An 18,191-nucleotide genomic window follows, 5' to 3' on the forward strand; every position below is an offset into this window, starting at 1 on the left:
CTAAAACGTCATGGATTTGAACAACCGTGTCAAGAACAAGAAGAGCGGACGATGCTGTGTTTGATTGCTTAGTGCTGCGTATGTCGATAATAGTCCTGACCTCTGACCTTGTATACCACCGTCTTAACAGAACATTTGAAAAAGAAGACGGGACGATATTTCCAAATATAAAACAACTGTGTTAAATACTGTGGCATTAATCTGTCTGTAAATAGGATAAAATGGTTGTATTCTTGAGCGTATTTGAATATTTGAACGAGGTACCGTATTTTCCGGACTATGTGTTGCACCTTTTTTCATAGTTTTGGCCGGGGTGCGACTTATACTTATATTTGTACTTATATACTTATACTCCGGAGCGACATGTGATATTATTTGTTATTTTCACAATTGCAACTGCATTTCATACTCCAGTGCCACTTAAATATGTTTTTTTCTTCTCTATTGTGCATATTTTGGCTGATGCGACTTATACTCCAGTGCGACTTATAGTCCAGAAAATACGTTATAACATATTAGATGTATCAGTTGGGCTATAGCCAAAACAAATACTAAATACAGTGCTTTAACTTTGTACTTTCCACCACTGAGAAAGTACAATATTAAATGCTCGTGATCCTGATCCCGCAGCCTTAAACGTGCAATTGTTTCAAATTCGCTTTCCAGAAATTCGGCGACCTGAGCGTGCGGCACATCGAGAGGCTGCGGTGCAGACACAGGATCCAGGTTCTCCAGGCGCACGAAGACACCACCAAAGAGAACGCGGTGAGGAAACTGGAACGTCTGAGCACGGATCTCCTGTCATTTCACCGCGTTTACGCCGCATTCGTGTGTTTCAGTTGAGGATCGTGTCTCCAGAAGTCTCCATGTCTGCTGAGAATCTGTCCCACGCCTACGACCTATTCAAGGTAATCTGTACTTTATCTTCAGTTAGTTTGCATTACGAATTTCCTGGACCAAGCAATATTATTTTTAAGTCACATGTAACGGTAACGTACGTATCGTCAATATTTAGTGGATAACATTTGCATTTCACTGGTCAATTCATTACACAAACTTGTACTCTGTTATTGAAATACTGCCTGACGTCTGGTCATTGGAAACATGAACAGAGCCTGAGTTTTTAAGTCACTTGTTGAAACGTGGAGCTGCTGTTGCGTCGCTTCTCCTCTTCTCCTCCACAAGAGGGCGCTCTAGGCTCTAAGCGACGCAGAAGAAGAATCTGCACTTCCTCTTCCTCTGGAGTTTGTGGAGTTGTTTAGAAGTGACACAGAGGAAGAAGAATTCAATGGATTTAGTGATTTGGGGTAAAACTGATGCTTTGGTAAACTTGTTAGCATGTTCTTTATGCTATAGTTATCTGAATAACTGTTCATATGTTACGTTAACATACCAGACACTTACCACAGTTCTGTCTGTGCCTCATGTAGCTGAAGGTGTTAGCGTTAGCATACGTCATGTAGCTGAAGGTGTTAGCGTTAGCATACCTCATGTAGCTGAAGGTGTTAGCGTTAGCATACGTCATGTAGCTGAAGTTGTTAGCGTTAGCATACGACTTATACTCGAGTGCGACTTATATTTGTTTTTTTCTTCTCAATTATGCATTTTTTGGCTGGTGCGACTTATAATCCAGAGAATACGGTATTTCTCTCTCCAGACGGAGCACCTGATCAGCCTGTACTGGGGCGACAGCAGCTCGGTGGCGGCGGCGGCGGCGGCGTCGTGGAGACAGACGGACTCGGGCCGGTCCTTCACCGAGCGGCAGTACCGCCTGGACCGCGCGCAGTTCAAAAGCCTCTTCTGCCTCCTGGTGCCCTGGCCCGTGAACTGCGAGCAGCACTCGGACACGCTCGGGAATCGAACCTTCACCCTGCTCAGCCAAGACAAAGACGGCCTGGTGTCGTTCAGGGAGTTCGCCTCGTGGTTGGGTAAAAGCGGCGCGCAATCGGCGATAGAGTTACATATTCATACATATTTTCTACAGAAGCTTTTGTTTGGTTGATGATGTATTTAAAAAAGTCTTAATGTACAAAAGAAATCGTTTGACTTGTCAGCCATTATTTTTGATGAGTCGACTTGTCAAACGATGACTTTTTCCATTGAGACTTTTTAAAGACTTAATCGCTAAAGGTTCTAAAGGTCAGTAAACCTGTTGTTGAACGAGCGGTGCCTCGAGTCCTGATACTGTCACGTCTAAGTGTTGCTCCTGGTCGTGTTTGGATTCAAAAGTTTAAAGATTCAGAATCAGAGAAATCACTTGCTCAATATGTTTTCCTCAGACACATTTTACTGTGGAGAGTTGAACGACAAGATCAGACTGTTGTATCGCCTGCACATCCCTCCAGGTATTTATCATCTACTACTACTCTACTTACTACTACTTGCTACTTACTTCTACTTCCTACTTACTTCTACCTCTCCTTCTACTTCTACTTACCACTACCACTATTACTATTCTTACCAATCTTACTATTCTCACTCTGTTATATTATTATTATTATTATTATGAATATGACGAATACTATGTTATTACTGACTGTTCATCCTCCCTCCTCCTCTTCCCTCCTCCTCTCCCTCCTCTCCCTCCTCTCCATCCTCCTCTCCCTCCTCCTCTCCCTCCTCCTCTCCCTCCTTCTCTCCATCCTCCTCTCCCTCCTCCTCTCCCTCCTCTCCCTCCTCTCCATCCTCCTCTCCCTCCTCCTCTCCCTCCTCCTCTCCCTCCTTCTCTCCATCCTTCTCTCCCTCCTCCTCTCCCTCCTCCTCCCTCCTCCTCTCCCTCCTCTCCATCCTCCTCTCCCTCCTCCTCTCCCTCCTCCTCTCCCTCCTTCTCTCCATCCTTCTCTCCCTCCTCCTCTCCCTCCTCCTCCCTCCTCCTCTCCCTCCTCTCCATCCTTCTCTCCCTCCTCCTCTCCCTCCTCCTCTCCCTCCTCCTCTCCCTCCTCCTCTCCATCCTCCTCTCCCTCCTCCTCTCCCTCCTTCTCTCCCTCCTCCTCTCCCTCCTCCTCTCCCTCCTCCTCTCCCTCCTCTCCCTCCTCCTCTCCCTCCTCCTCTCCCTCCTCCTCTCCCTCCTCCTCTCCATCCTCTTCTCCCTCCTCCTCTCCCTCCTCCCTCCTCCTCTCCCTCCTCCTCTCCCTCCTCTTCTCCCTCCTCCTCTCCCTCCTCCCCCCTCCTCCTCTACCTCCTCCTCTCCCTCCTCCCTCCTCCTCTCCCTCCTCTTCTCCCTCCTCCTCTCCCTCCTCCCCCCTCCTCCTCTCCCTGCTCCTCTCCCTCCTCCTCTCCATCCTCCTCTCCCTCCTCCTCACCCTCCTCCCTCCTCTTCTCCCTCCTCCTCTCCCTCCTCCCTCCTCCTCTCCCTCCTCCCTCCTCCTCTCCCTCCTCCTCCCTCCTCCTCTCCCTCCTCCTCTCCCTCCTCCTCTCCATCCTCCTCTCCCTCCTCCTCTCCCTCCTCCTCTCCCTCCTCCTCTCCATCCTCCTCTCCCTCCTCCCTCCTCCTCTTCCCTCCTCCTCTCCCTCCTCCCTCCTCCTCTTCCTCCTCTTCTCCATCCTCCTCTCCCTCCTCCTCTCCCTCCTCCCTCCTCCTCTCCCTCCTCCTCCCTCCTCCTCTCCCTCCTCCTCTCCCTCCTCCTCTCCCTCCTCCTCTCCCTCCTCCTCTCCATCCTCCTCTCCCTCCTCCTCTCCCTCCTCCCTCCCCCTCCTCCCTCCTCCTCTCCCTCCTCCCTCCTCCTCTCCCTCCTCCTCTCCATCCTCCTCTCCCTCCTTCTCTCCATCCTCCTCTCCCTCCTTCTATCCATCCTCCTCTCCCTCCTCCTCTCCCTCCTCCTCTCCCTCCTCCTATCCCTCCTCCTCTCCCTCCTTCTCTCCATCCTCCTCTCCATCCTCCTCTCCCTCCTCCTCTCCCTCCTCCTCTCCATCCTCCTCCCCCTCCTCCTCCCCCTCCTCCTCTCCATCCTTCTCTCCATCCTTCTCTCCCTCCTTCTCTCCATCCTCCTCTCCATCCTGCTCTCCATCCTCCTCTCCCTCCTCCTCTCCATCCTTCTCTCCCTCCTCCTCTCCCTCCTCCTCTCCCTCCTCTCCCTCCTCTCCCTCCTCCTCTTCCCTCCTCCTCTCCCTCCTCCTCTCCCTCCTCCTCTCCATCCTCCTCTCCATCCTCCTCTCCCTCCTCTCCCTCCTCCCTCCTCCTCTCCATCCTCCTCTTCCATCCTCCTCTTCCTCCTCCTCTCCCTCCTCCTCTCCCTCCTCCTCTCCCTCCTTCTCTCCCTCCTTCTCTCCATCCTCCTCTTCCCTCCTCCTCTTCCCTCCTCCTCTCCCTCCTCCTCTTCCTCCTCTCCCTCCTCCTCTTCCTCCTCTTCCCTCCTCCTCTCCCTCCTCCTCTTCCTCCTCTCCTCCTCTTCCTCCTCCTCTCCCTCCTCCTCTTCCTCCTCCTTTCCCTCCTCCTCTCCCTCCTCCTCTTCCTCCTCTTCCCTCCTCCTCTCCCTCCTCCTCTTCCTCCTCTCCCTCCTCCTCTCCTCCTCTCCCTCCTCCTCTTCCTCCTCTTCCTCCTCTTCCTCCTCTTCCTCCTCTTCCTCCTCTTCCTCCTCTTCCTCCTCTTCCCTCCTCCTCTCCCTCCTCCTCTTCCTCCTCTTCCCTCCTCCTCTCCCTCCTCCTCTTCCTCCTCTCCCTCCTCCTCTCCTCCTCTTCCTCCTCCTCTCCACAGCTTTGACGGAGAGCGAGGACAATCCTTCTCTTTTGAAGAACACGCTGCTGTCGTCGAATCGGCCTCTGTTCGTGGCGCGGCCTGAAGCAGGTGCGTCTCACTTTTATAAGTTATAATTGTGTTTGAATATGTCCTGACGCTCATGAGCCACGGCTCTGGAACATGTTCATATCGCCCCAGGCACAGCCAATCAAAGCGCTCCTTTCAGATCTTATTTAATGCTTTATTAGATTCCGATGACAAACCGTCCTCTCATTTAGTTCAGAAAGTGCTGCTTTTACAATACACTCTTTATGGAATAAACACTAAATGTACTGTACTCATTTACCAAAAATAAGTCACGAGGCACAGCTTTAATCTTGGCATTCCTAACCAGGACTTAAAACAGGACTTAAAACGGGACTTAAAACGGGACTTAAAACGGGACTTAAAACGGGACTTAAAACGGGACTTTAGAACGGGACTTTAGAAACGGGACTTTAGAAACGGGACTTTAGAAACGGGACTTTAGAAACGGGACTTTAGAACGGGACTTTAGAACGGGACTTTAGAAACGGGACTTTAGAACGGGACTTTAGAACGGGACTTTAGAAACGGGACTTTAGAAACGGGACTTTAGAAACGGGACTTTAGAAACGGGACTTTAGAACGGGACTTTAGAACGGGACTTTAGAAACGGGACTTTAGAACGGGACTTTAGAACGGGACTTTAGAAACGGGACTTTAGAAACGGGACTTTAGAAACGGGACTTTAGAACGGGACTTTAGAACGGGACTTTAGAAACGGGACTTTAGAAACGGGACTTTAGAACGGGACTCAAAACAAGACTAAAAAAAGGACAAGTTTGAGCCGAGTCATATTTGAAGTTCTAAAAACACAGATCTCAAGCCGGTCCTCCATTATTTAAGATGGAAGCCTATCATTCTTAGAGCGTTTGATGTGAAAGTGCCAGTGAGTAACATGAGTGACGTGTCGCTGTGAGTGACGTGTCGCTGTGAGTGACGTGTCGCTGTGAGTCACGTGTCGCTGTGAGCCACGTGTCGCTGTGAGCCACGTGTCGCTGTGAGTGACGTGTCGCTGTGAGTGACGTGTCGCTGTGAGTGACGTGTCGCTGTGAGCGACGTGTCGCTGTGAGCCACGTGTCGCTGTGAGTGACGTGTCGCTGTGAGCCACGTGTCGCTGTGAGTGACGTGTCGCTGTGAGTGACGTGTCGCTGTGAGTGACGTGTCGCTGTGAGTGACGTGTCGCTGTGAGCGACGTGTCGCTGTGAGCCACGTGTCGCTGTGAGTGACGTGTCGCTGTGAGCCACGTGTCGCTGTGAGTGACGTGTCGCTGTGAGTGACGTGTCGCTGTGAGTGACGTGTCGCTGTGAGTCACATGTCGCGGTGAGTCACGTGTCGTTGTGAGTCACGTGTCGCTGTGAGTGACGTGTCGCTGTGAGTGACGTGTCGCGGTGAGCCACGTGTCGCTGTGAGCCACGTGTCGCGGTGAGCCACGTGTCGCGGTGAGTGACGTGTCGCGGTGAGCGACGTGTCGCGGTGAGCCACGTGTCGCGGTGAGCCACGTGTCGCTGTGAGCCACGTGTCGCTGTGAGCGACGTGTCGCTGTGAGCGACGTGTCGCTGTGAGCGACGTGTCGCGGTGAGCGACGTGTCGCGGTGAGCGACGTGTCGCGGTGAGCGACGTGTCGCGGTGAGCGACGTGTCGCTGTGAGCCACGTGTCGCTGTGAGCCACGTGTCGCTGTGAGCGACGTGTCGCGGTGAGCGACGTGTCGCGGTGAGCCACGTGTCGCTGTGAGCCACGTGTCGCGGTGAGCCACGTGTCGCTGTGAGCCACGTGTCGCTGTGAGCGACGTGTCGCGGTGAGCGACGTGTCGCGGTGAGCGACGTGTCGCGGTGAGCCACGTGTCGCGGTGAGCCACGTGTCGCGGTGAGCCACGTGTCGCTGTGAGCCACGTGTCGCGGTGAGCCACGTGTCGCGGTGAGCGACGTGTCGCTGTGAGCCACGTGTCGCGGTGAGCCACGTGTCGCGGTGAGCCACGTGTCGCGGTGAGCCACGTGTCGCGGTGAGCCACGTGTCGCTGTGAGCGACGTGTCGCGGTGAGCGACGTGTCGCGGTGAGCGACGTGTCGCGGTGAGCCACGTGTCGCGGTGAGCCACGTGTCGCTGTGAGCGACGTGTCGCGGTGAGCCACGTGTCGCGGTGAGCGACGTGTCGCGGTGAGCCACGTGTCGCGGTGAGCCACGTGTCGCGGTGAGCCACGTGTCGCGGTGAGCCACGTGTCGCGGTGAGTCACGTGTCGCGGTGAGCGACGTGTCGCTGTGAGCGACGTGTCGCGGTGAGTCACGTGTCGCGGTGAGTGACGTGTCGCTGTTTCAGACGAGTCGAGTGGAGAAAAGTCGTACCAGGAGCAGCTGAAGCAGATGCTGAAGGATTTGGTTAAAGAGGAGAAAGACGCCGAGAAACCTCTGCCTCCAATGAACCAGGTGAAGCAAACAAACAAACAAACAAACAAACAAACAACACAACATGAAGGGAAAATATGGCATCTTTATATTCAGTCACTTTAGTTCATTTTCACTTAAATTGGGCGTTGTACATTTTAAAAACACTTATTTAATTTGCTGTGGTACAAATAAACTACATTTGCTGCCCTCTACTGGCCATTTGACCAGTTTTGGAATGAACTCCGTCAGATACTGTTTTTACTAGTTTTTTAAAGATACACTACAGGACTTTTCCGGTCAGGGTCCACCACCTGCTTGTCTCCATGGAGATATTATTGCTTTGCTATTAAAACAGGACTTAACACACAATAATGCATATTATATATATATATGTTCCACGGTGAAGCTTTAAACCTGTGTACTTGGGCTTCAGAACTCCAGCCATGGACTCGTGAATAGAAACTTCTGGAACGTCCTTTTGGCGACAGGAAAAAAAATGTGACTCTTATTTTTAATGAACCCGTGTCATGATTGTGTTTCCTTTGTTTTCTAGTTGATTTATATTTGTTTGGGGTTTTTTTTCTCTCTTTTTTTGTTTGTTTTTTTGGTTTATATTTTAAACTTTTAAGAAATGGAAAGAAATAGAATAATGTTTTAAAAAGCCAAGGCTGGTGGTCAGGATGAGTGCTTTATCTAGTTAATTATAATAGTTAGTGATGATGGTGGTTCTCCCTGTGCAGAGATGGAACGATCTTTTAAATAAAAATGTGTTTTTCTGAAAATAAAAGCTTCTGTGTTTCATGTCCCCGTTCGTCTCTCTCCAGCGCGAGTTCATCCAGTTCTGCAAAACCCTTTACAGCCTGTTCCACGGCAACCTGGAGGAGAACGAGCTGTTTCAGGCCATCGCCATGGTAACCAGCCTGGTGCTGCAGATCGGCGAGGCGGGCCACCAGGGCGCCGGCGACGCCCCGGGGGGGAGCGACGGCTGGACCGCCAGCTTCGCGCAGATCCTGGCCTCGCTGCTGACCGAACAGGCGCTGGTCAACTTCTTCGAGAAGGGGGCGGAGCTGGCGCCGAAGCTGGCGGCGGCCGGGGGGAAGCAGTACCACCAGCGAGCGGCGCTACTGTCACTGCAGCATAAAGTCAGATGACGCGGCGGAGGGACGGGCGAAACGGGCGAAATGCTGGACAAAAACGCCAAGAATGTGATAACGGGAAAAACCGCTCTTTAATGTGACTAGTAAAGGTAAAAAGGAAGGATCGAAATTCAAGCGTCATCAAGAACTTAAAGAACCGCACCAGGGCTGGAACTTTAGGGGTTTGTAACCATTTTTTTCAACTAATCGTGACTATTTTCTGCACTCCAGACTCTAAAAACGTGCAAAAAGATCAAAGACGGCAGCGATTCCATGTCAAAATGTCAAAAACGATAAACCAACGTCTGATTTTTGTCAATAATACACTTTAATTTACACCGTATTTCAACCTTTATTTGGTTAATCAGGATTATTCAGGTCACAATTCATCATAAGAACCCAAAAAATAATAATCGGGACTATTTTAGAAGCAAAATTTTGTTCAATCTATAGTCCAGGAAATAAAACAGGACTTAATACACAATAATGCTATTACTGCATATTATTTATACGGTGAAGCTTTAAACCTGTGTACTTGGGCTTCAGAACTCCTGCCATGGACACGTGAATAGAAACTTCTGGAATGTCCTTTTGGCGACAGGAAAAAAAATGAGACTCTTATTTTAATCTATCCGTGTCATGATTGTGTTTCCTTTGTTTTCTAGTTGATTTCTATTTGTTTTTCGATATATCAACTAATCGTGACACTTTCTGCTCTCCAGACTCTAAAACACGAGCAAAAAGACCTTTTACAACAAAGACGGCGACGATTCCAAGTCAAAATGTCAAAAAACGACAAACCAACGTCTGATTTTTGTCAATAATACACTTTAATTTAACCAAATAAAGGTTGAAATACGGTGTAATTTAGGATTATTCAGGTCACAATTCATCATAAGAACCAAAAAAATAATAATTGTGACTATTTTAGAAGCAAAATTTAGTTCAATCTATAGTCCAGGAAATAGACGTAAATAATTGTTTTAATTCACTTTATTTTGTCTTAAATCCGGGCACAAACTCGACATGTTGGGAACTTTCACCGGAACGAAAGAAAATGAAATATTTCACTGTCGTTTAGTCAAAGATTTAATCATCGTGAATAATCGTTCAATCGTTAGCTTATGATGTATTTTTACAAGTTTAATAATTTTCGTTTGACTAATACTTTTTAGTCGCAGCAGCACGATGATGTATTTCACTTAAAGGTGCACTACGGAACTTTTCTCCACACTTCTACTTCAGTAACATTTAGTTTGAAGTACTTTTTGCCACATTTTGAACACATGTACGTGCAGGATACTCGCCCGTCTCCCTGGAGATGTTCTCACTCTGCCCGGAATGTTCCACACTACTGCGTTCGAGTGATCCATCGCCATGGAGACTTGACGCTATCGCCCCTGAACAACGGTATGAAGTCGGTCGGTGCCGTCGGCGGTGTCTGACGAAGGTGGAGGCGTTTCTGAGATGCAGAAGTTCGTGAATGACGTTCAGAACGACTGAGTGGAGGAAACGAGTCGAACGTGAAGCGGAACGACACGTGATTTTAACAGAAAAAATTTGATTTCAACAGAAAAAACGTGATTTCAACAGAAAAAAAACGTGATTTCAACAGAAAAAAACGTGATTTCAACAGAAAATACGTGACTTAAAGTGACGTATGACGGGTTTTTACGATTTCATAAGTGATCTTTATACCTGTTGTACGTATACGTTATAGTTTTACATCGATCGAGCAGGTGTTTGTGGAGAAAACGTTGAAAAATCTGTAGGAAATGACGGGAAGTGACATCACAGCAGGGACACTCATTCCAGGCAAAGTTTATGCAGAATTTACATAAAAGAAACACATTTTTTGATGCTAATTCAACAAAGTCACTTTCATATATTTTTATTTTTGTCAAATTAAAACACCTGTGACATTAGATGAGTTTTGGCCCAGTGTTTGCTGGGTAATAAATCTAAAAAGTGAGCTATTCTGGGAAACATTTTTTATTTTATGAATATTTTGGCAAAATTCGTCCGCACTTTGACCTCAGAATATCACAAAATATGAAAAATTCTTGTTATTTTTGGTCAAATGAAAACCACTGGCTCATTTTGAACACATTTACGATTAAATTTCACTTGTTTTGTTGATACAATGTGTTTGTTGAAAAACACTACAGAAATGTTGACCCCACAGTGTTTTTTTATTCATCTCCATATACATCACATACTTTATCACAAATTATACTTTTTATGAAGCTCAAAATACAACTATTACTATTTTTTAACTAGCTGACATTTTCTATCCTGTAAAATCATTATAAAGACGAATGAAAATTAGATCTTATTTCATTTAATCGTTGAAATTGTGTGACGTTCTGCTTTGTTTCGGCTCCATTCAGAAACGCTGTACATTCTCGTGACATTTTAGCAAAGAAAGTGGTTTTGCTGAATCCAAAAAAAGCCTTATTTTTTATCTCTGCGAAATGACCAAAAGCAGTGTCTGTATTTGCCGTTTCCAAAAGGGCAGAAAAATTCTACAATCCTCCTTTTTACCACTGACAATAACTGCTGTGTTCGTGTTTTTGAGCCAAACTGCAGCGTAAAAACCAAGAAATATTTGTGAATCTTGTGCGATGGACAATGTGGGTTTCTGTGCGTTTTACGTCAAATAACTTTATGCTTTATTTCTTATTTATGACCAAATATCCAAAGCCAGAAGCGTTTCAGCCCATTTATTTAAAAAAAAAAAAGAAGAGCCAATTATATATATTTATGTATGTATTATTTCCAGCGTAATTAAACGATATGTAAATACAAATGGTTTGAAGATCACGTTTAATGTTTAATGCAAACCAAATTAACGGATGCGTTTTGTAAATACGAAAAGAAGCATAAAGTTAAAGCCTTTATCATTATAATCATGCCTCACGTTGAAATCTCAGTGTTATTTTGATAATTTTATAACCTTTGATATGTTTTTCACTCACACATTAATGGCAGACAATAAAATCATCTTTTGTATAAATTGTCTTGATTTTTACACAAATCTACTGTATTTACGCTTGTTTATGTTCAGTGTTTTCCTTTAATAGCGTTTTACAAAGCTCCACACAGTCTTTACTCCATACACAATAATCATAATAAAATGCAAAATTAAAAACATTTTTTCTTACTGTATTGTCATAAAAAGTAATTCAACTTGTGCAAGATGAATAGAAGTCCAATAATTAGTACAGTTTTATGTTTGCTTCACTACCTTTGAGAGCACGTGTTTGTACTTTTTAACATTTTAACTGAACAATAAAACCTTTTCTTTCACAGGTTTTGAGTTCTGAACGGCAATTTACAAATTAAAATGTAACGATTTTAATAGTCCTCAAAAATCTAATAACCGGAAATAACCTTTTTCCAGTCAAATTTTACAGGAAGTATTTGCATTTCCAAAAGTCTAAACCAAAACGCCATTTCTACTTAGGAAAACTATGTCTTTAAATGTTTTTGATGTATAAAGTGTAATTGTAGTTGTGGCATTCCTTTAACTGTTTATTATCTGTTATGAATATTTTGTCATAAAGAATTTTGACAATAAAAGAAACATTTAAAAAGATAAAAATGTTACAGGAAGTGGCGCTCCGTGATGTCATCAAAAAGCGCCGTGCCGTCAAAAATGCAAAGACGATTTAAAACGCAACAAACTTTTTTTTACACAGTCATTTACCAAAATAAGTGTTTAATCGGGGATTGTCGGTAACTAAATCATAACTATTGTGTGATTTAAAACAACAATAAAAGGTTTTCTTTCACAGGTTCTGAGTTTAACGACAATTTACAAATGAAAATGGAACAAAAACTCGACTCTCTCATCACGTAGCGTAATGATCCTCAAAAATCTGTGCGAAATGACCTTTTTGCGGTCAAATGTTACAGGAAGTGGCGCTCCTGTGATGTCGATGGACGAAAGCTGGAGCGGTTGAGGAGAGAGCGTTTCGATGGAAGTTTCGATGTTTGCGCAAAATTGAAGGAGAATTGAGGAGTTCCTTAAAGGTCAGAGGAAAAGAAAGGACGAGTTTTCCTTGAGAGAAGCTTGTGAAAATGTGAATCGTGAATGATTTCTGTGACGAGAGAAGACAGTTTTTTAAATGATCCACATGAAGTGAGAAGATCTGTCGGTCGGGTGGTGGGAGATGTGAAGTCGGTCAAGATTACAAGGAGTGGAATTATTGACTGCACGGATAAAAGTCAGAGCCATATCGCCCTGAAGATCGAGATCTGTGGAACTGCTAGTGTGAGCTGTTTTGATCTGGATGGAAAAACGAGAACGAAAGTGGTAATAAGTGGTGTCTGCACTTCGTCGGATGAAAATATGGTTTTTGAGTGTTGCTGACGTCTGTGAGGTTAAAAGGTCGTCTCGATTCGTGAACGGAACGAGAGAGTCGATCTGCGTGACCTTTGTTGGTGAGTCACTACCTGAAAAAATGTACCTGGATCATGTAAGATATCCAGTTGGGGCCTTTGAAAAAGCACCACTCCGGTCACTCCTGTCAGGAATATGGACATGTGGGTCGCAGAAGGAAGAGAAGATGTGCGAGATGTCCAAAGAATGATTGTGAGTTCAAGAAGTGTGCGGTAAATGGAGTTGGAGATGTTAATCGCAAACTGAGGTTCAGGAGCGGGACCACGCCTCAACCTACACTCCACTAGTAAACACGCCCCACTCTCTAACCACGCCTCTAATTACCCAGAAGCCCAATTTATAAGGCCTATTCACAGCATATCTTGTCGTCTCTGCTCTCTCGACCCCGCCCTCCCACCCCATGTCTCTATCATCTTCACCATATCACATCACCATCTATGGAGGGTTGGTTCTGAATCGACTGGGCTGATCACCTGAGACAGAGCCCCCATCCTGAGTCTCTACCCGGCCAACTCGTGCTCCATCGTCGCTCCACCGTCGATCTCCATCGTCGCTCCACCGTCGATCTCCATCGTCGATCTCCATCGTCACTCCACCGTCGATCTCCATCGTCGTTATTATCAATAAATATTCTTTCATACTCCGTTGTGGCGTGGTACCTGCTAGTGAAGTGATATAATGCAATGGGAATGGTCGTGTGGGAACTATGAGCTAAGTTAAGGAATGTGGGGAGACAAAAGAGTGCAAAGATTCAACCTCTGTGGATGAAAAATGTTGGCTTTCATTGTTGTGGTCATAAATTGTGCTTGTGGGAACGAATAGATGTGATTCTTAATGCAGCGATGACTTTTTTTGGATGTTAGAGATGTCACAGGGGAAGAATTGCACCAGATGCTAAGGGAAAGGGTCACACAGGGGTCACACAGGGGTCACACATACTGCGGGATAAGGACTCTTTGTGATGGACTGGGCGGGGTGAGCACTGCGTATATACATTACCAAGAAGGGCGCAGTAGATGGCGGAAATGCACCTAAATATTCCCTTCATTTGACTGAAACGTGAAGTTCAAGTCATCTTTTTCAAACGTTTATTTTTTGCATTATATTCACAAATGGACTGATTTAAAACGATGACAACTGTTTACCACACCGAATAAAGTGACTATATTATGGGTTGAAAGTCATTTTAACACCACCTCACTAATTATTAAGCTCATCAAGTTTTCTTTAAACTGCACCAAACTGGTCATGAACTAAAATAGACTAAATATGACCTAAAGCAGGTGAACATACGGCGTAAAGCTCAGAAAACTCCCAACCAAATAAAGAGAAATGGACAGAGTTGTGCAGAAGCGTAGTGTGCTTTATTCACTAATGATCAGAGGAGCAGGACGAGCCTAAACCACCACCTTAACATTCAAAAACACACTTTGTTTTCATCACAGACCAGCCCTCGGAACAAGAGAAGAAGACTGTGGCTTAACTTAACTTCCATTCCTCCAGGAAGGACCGCGACAATCCTCCTCGTTTAATTATCATCGTTTTCAAGTTGTCTTTTCACTACATTTCTAAAAAGGCACAAGTTGACGCACTCGGGCCTTTTGGTGTTACATAAATAAATCAATGTACAATGTGAGAGAATCTAGTTCGTTTTGGGTTCGCGCTGGTGAGAATCGTAGAGTAGTATTTATATTATATTTATATACGTGTTTTAGGTCATTACCATCCACAAGTGCACAGACAAAAACAAAAAACGTTAAGATAATGCTAAGCTAATCTAAAACGTTGCACGAAGCCACGTTGGCGGGGACATTTAGCAGGTTGTGGACGTAGCGCCCCCTGGTGTCGAGGCGGGGGGGGGAGGGGGTGGTGGTATGAGTCTTGGGGGTTGTTTTTAAACGGCCTCCACGTAGTTGGCGGGCAGCATTCCCGTTTTGCCGGTCCGCTGCACCGTGCCGTACATCCAGCCCTCGTCGATGGCCTGGACGTTCACGATCACGTCGCCGTCCTTGAAGGAAACCTCGTCGCTGTCGGCCGCGCCGTAGTCGTACATGGCACGCACGGTTTTCTGAAGGGGGGACAAAGGGGGGCGGGGACAAAGGGGGGCGGGGACATGTCATCAGCAGGTGTTACAGAGCGGTGGAGACGTAGCGCCGGTCTAACTAGAGTTGGTTGTCATGACACCGGATTTCAAGCTTGATTTGTGTACGAAGGAAAAGGCTCTATACTCTTATGCGTAGAGTCTAGAGTCCACGCCAATTTTGATGCCACATTAATAAACCTTTAATATTGTAAAGTATTAATGAACCTTTAATATTGTAACACACTGCAAATGTATACCGTATTTTCTGGACTATAAGTTGCACCTTTTTTCATAGTTTTGGCCCGGGGTGCGACTTATATTTATACTTATACTCCGGAGCAACTTATATGTGATATTATTTGTTATTTTCACACTTGCAACTGCATTTCATACTCCAGTGCGACTTATATATGTTTTTTTTCTTCTCTATTATGGATTTTTTGGCTGGTGCGACTTATACTCCAGAAAATACGGTACATATATATTCTTGCTTCGTCTGCTTCTCTCTCATGAACTCGAGGTCAGCCAACTCCTAGTGTGTTAGTAATAGTTTTCTTCTGTATTGACCACCACATGACCATATAAGGAACGAACAGAGAAAGAGCACCTCCGTGGAAAAATACTGCGAGGCTGGTCCCGAGACATTCAACCTTCATTAATATTCATATTCTTTGTCTTAAGAGCGCGAGGGAGAAGGCTTTAAGCAGAGCGTCGTGTGTGAGGGAGAGTTCATGCTGAACAATTTGTATTAACCTGTAAATTGAAAAATATAAATTATAAAAATACATAATTTTTCATACCACCACGTCCTCCGATATACTGAATCCAACAATGTTCTTGTAGAAAATAGACTACTTTCCATGTCTTATACTAGTGCTGATAAATCTCAAAACTGTTAATTTACCGTTTATAAGTGTGTTGTTGTTGTTGTCGTTTTTTCAGTATCAATACTTCAAACGAGTACCATATATATTGGTGATGCTAGTTTTAGCTGTAGGTTTGTCACGCTCGTCTCAGGATCATTACTAACTAGAGCTATGGCTTTCTCTGGCCACTAGGAGGCAGGAGATGACTTCACGAGGCAGCGCTTGTTTCTGTGCAGAAGTCCTTTGATCATAAGGAAAAGGAATGAAGACTTCTGTTTGATGTTGCGCTCAGTTCCTTTGAGCTTTGTCCTCTCCTCTTGCTCTGAGCATGTCAAAGAAAGACTGGACATTGAAACGAACTTCCTGTCAGGCTGAAAACATTAGAGAATCTCAACGAGACTGAAGGGAATTCCAAATAATATTAACTTTACTAAGATTGTATTACCAACTATATTTTGATACAGGCTGAAACTATGAAGGGTTAGAAAGCTACAGACGAGACCATAGAGGAGGAGACCATAGAGGAAGGGACCAGAGAGGAGGAGACCAGAGAGGAGGAGACCAGAGAGGAGGAGACCAGAGAGGAGGAGACCAGAGAGGAGGAGACCAGAGAGGAGGAGACCAGAGAGGAAGGGACCAGAGAGGAGGAGACCAGAGAGGAGGAGACCAGAGAGGAGGAGACCAGAGAAGAGGAGACCAGAGAGGAGGAGACCAGAGAGGAGGAGACCAGAGAGGAGGAGACCAGAGAGGAGGAGACCAGAGAGGAGGAGACCAGAGAGGAAGGGACCAGAGAGGAGGAGACCAGAGAGGAGGAGACTAGAGAGGAAGGGACCAGAGAGGAGGAGACCAGAGAGGAGGAGACCAGAGAGGAGGAGACCAGAGAGGAGGAGACCAGAGAGGAGGAGACCAGAGAGGAGGAGACTAGAGAGGAGGAGACCAGAGGAGACCAGAGAGGAGGAGACCAGAGAGGAGGAGACCAGAGAGGAGGAGACCAGAGAGGAGGAGACCAGAGAGGAGGAGACCAGAGAGGAGGAGACCAGAGAGGAGGAGACCAGAGGAGGAGACCAGAGAGGAGGAGGAGACCAGAGAGGAGGAGACCAGAGAGGAGGAGACCAGAGAGGAGGAGACTAGAGAGGAGGAGACCAGAGAGGAGGAGACCAGAGAGGAGGAGACCAGAGAGGGGGAGACACATTCGATTGGGACAGATGGTAAGCGCTCTGTTCATCTGTATTAGAATTGTACTGACAGGGATTAAACATTTGATTCATTCTAACTATTTTTGATTCTTGCCCTTTCTTTCATAAACGAGCACGGCAACAGGACTCTCCGATACCCTTGACAACCTCCGCTCTCGCCGACAGCTCCGCGTGTTCGACAGGGGCGGAGCAAAACTCACTACAAATACTTACGTGACATTTCTGTATCACGTACTTTTACTGCAGTACGCGTTTGCCGTGTTCTTTCCACCGGCAGCGCAGCCTCGTTTGTGAGCCACAGCGTCGGAGACAAGTTTGATCGCAACTGCTTTAGTTCAGGGTGGCGGAAATAATTTAGCCTCTTTTTCTTTCACTATGGGCAAATTATATGAGGGCGTTTAAGGTCTGTCCACGTCTCCTCGCGTTTACCCGGCGTAAACACATCTTTAGACCGGACTGTACAGACGTGACTTTTGTAAACGTAGTACCGTGTTTTCGGGACAAGTCACACTGGAGTATGAAATGCAGTTGTAAGTGTGAAAATAACAAATAATATCACGTATAAGTCGCTCTGAAGTATAAGTATATAAGTACAAATATAAGTATAAGTCGCACCTCGGCCGAAACTATGAAAAAAGGTGCGACTTATAATCCGGGAAATACGGTAGTCAAAAGGTTCCGTGACTCACCCCGGTGGTGGAGGGGTGCGAGGGCACAGAGGACACGGTCGTCTGCTGAGTGGCCACAGATGAAGACCTCTGCTGCAGCTCCACGGTGCGAGCGTGTTGGTACCCTGCGGAGAAGACGGTTAGTACATGTCGTATGAATACCGACGAGGGCCGGGTGACTTCTACGTGGCCTCGGGAGCCGCTCCGTACCGACAGAGGAGGTCACGAAGCCGTTGCTGTACAGTGACATGTGGTGGTCGGGGTCCTGGGACACTTCGGACTTCTCGTCGGCCATTCCGCTCAGAGCGCTGGTGGAGCGAGAGTGCTCCTTGCTGCGCTTCTGCGCTTGCACTGGACATGAGAGCAGAAGAAAGCAGAACGTGAGTGCGAGTCGAGCGCTGTCGAGCTGAAGTTTGAATGTGACGAATAAATCATGTCACAAACTGTAACTCTGTCTGATTGTAACGGAAGAAACAAAGCCACAAGCAGAGACTCCTCCCACGTCACTGGTTCTCAGCCTCCTCCCACTCCTCCTCTTCTTCATCCTCCTCTTCCTCCTCCTACTCCTCTTCCTCCTACTCCTCCTCTTCCTCCTACTCCTACTACTCCTCTTCTTCAGCCTCCTCTTCCTCCTCCTACTTCCCCCCTCTTCCTACTCCTCCTACTACTACTCCTCCTATTCCACTTCCTCCTCCTA

The 18,191-nt window shown here is 46.5% G+C and overlaps 2 protein-coding genes across 27 annotated transcripts in view; one reads left to right on the forward strand and one right to left on the reverse strand.

Annotated features, from left to right (window-relative positions):
- Positions 1-8,295, forward strand: part of LOC140359098 (TBC1 domain family member 8) — a 50,917-nt gene extending 42,622 nt beyond the window's left edge. The window contains exons 14-20 of the mRNA XM_072443970.1: positions 667-765; positions 840-908; positions 1,658-1,928; positions 2,280-2,345; positions 4,694-4,783; positions 7,073-7,179; positions 7,965-8,295. Coding sequence (XP_072300071.1) covers positions 667-765; positions 840-908; positions 1,658-1,928; positions 2,280-2,345; positions 4,694-4,783; positions 7,073-7,179; positions 7,965-8,291 — 1,029 coding nt within the window. The 3' untranslated portion in view covers positions 8,292-8,295. The remainder of the gene's footprint in view (positions 1-666; positions 766-839; positions 909-1,657; positions 1,929-2,279; positions 2,346-4,693; positions 4,784-7,072; positions 7,180-7,964) is intronic.
- Positions 8,296-14,023: 5,728 nt separating this feature from the next.
- neb (nebulin) overlaps positions 14,024-18,191 on the reverse strand; it is a 161,380-nt gene continuing 157,212 nt past the window's right edge. For all 26 annotated transcript variants that reach the window (XM_072445216.1, XM_072445241.1, XM_072445236.1 and 23 more), the window contains 3 exons: positions 17,705-17,845; positions 17,516-17,619; positions 14,024-14,749 (listed from right to left, as the gene is read on the reverse strand). In XM_072445216.1, the coding sequence (XP_072301317.1) occupies positions 14,576-14,749; positions 17,516-17,619; positions 17,705-17,845 (419 nt within the window). In that variant the 3' untranslated portion in view covers positions 14,024-14,575. The remainder of the gene's footprint in view (positions 14,750-17,515; positions 17,620-17,704; positions 17,846-18,191) is intronic.

The sequence above is a fragment of the Eucyclogobius newberryi genome, unplaced genomic scaffold (assembly GCF_026437365.1).
Source record: "Eucyclogobius newberryi isolate DKJ021-1_F unplaced genomic scaffold, fEucNew1.0.hap1 SCAF_14, whole genome shotgun sequence".
NCBI lineage: Eukaryota > Metazoa > Chordata > Actinopteri > Gobiiformes > Gobiidae > Eucyclogobius > Eucyclogobius newberryi.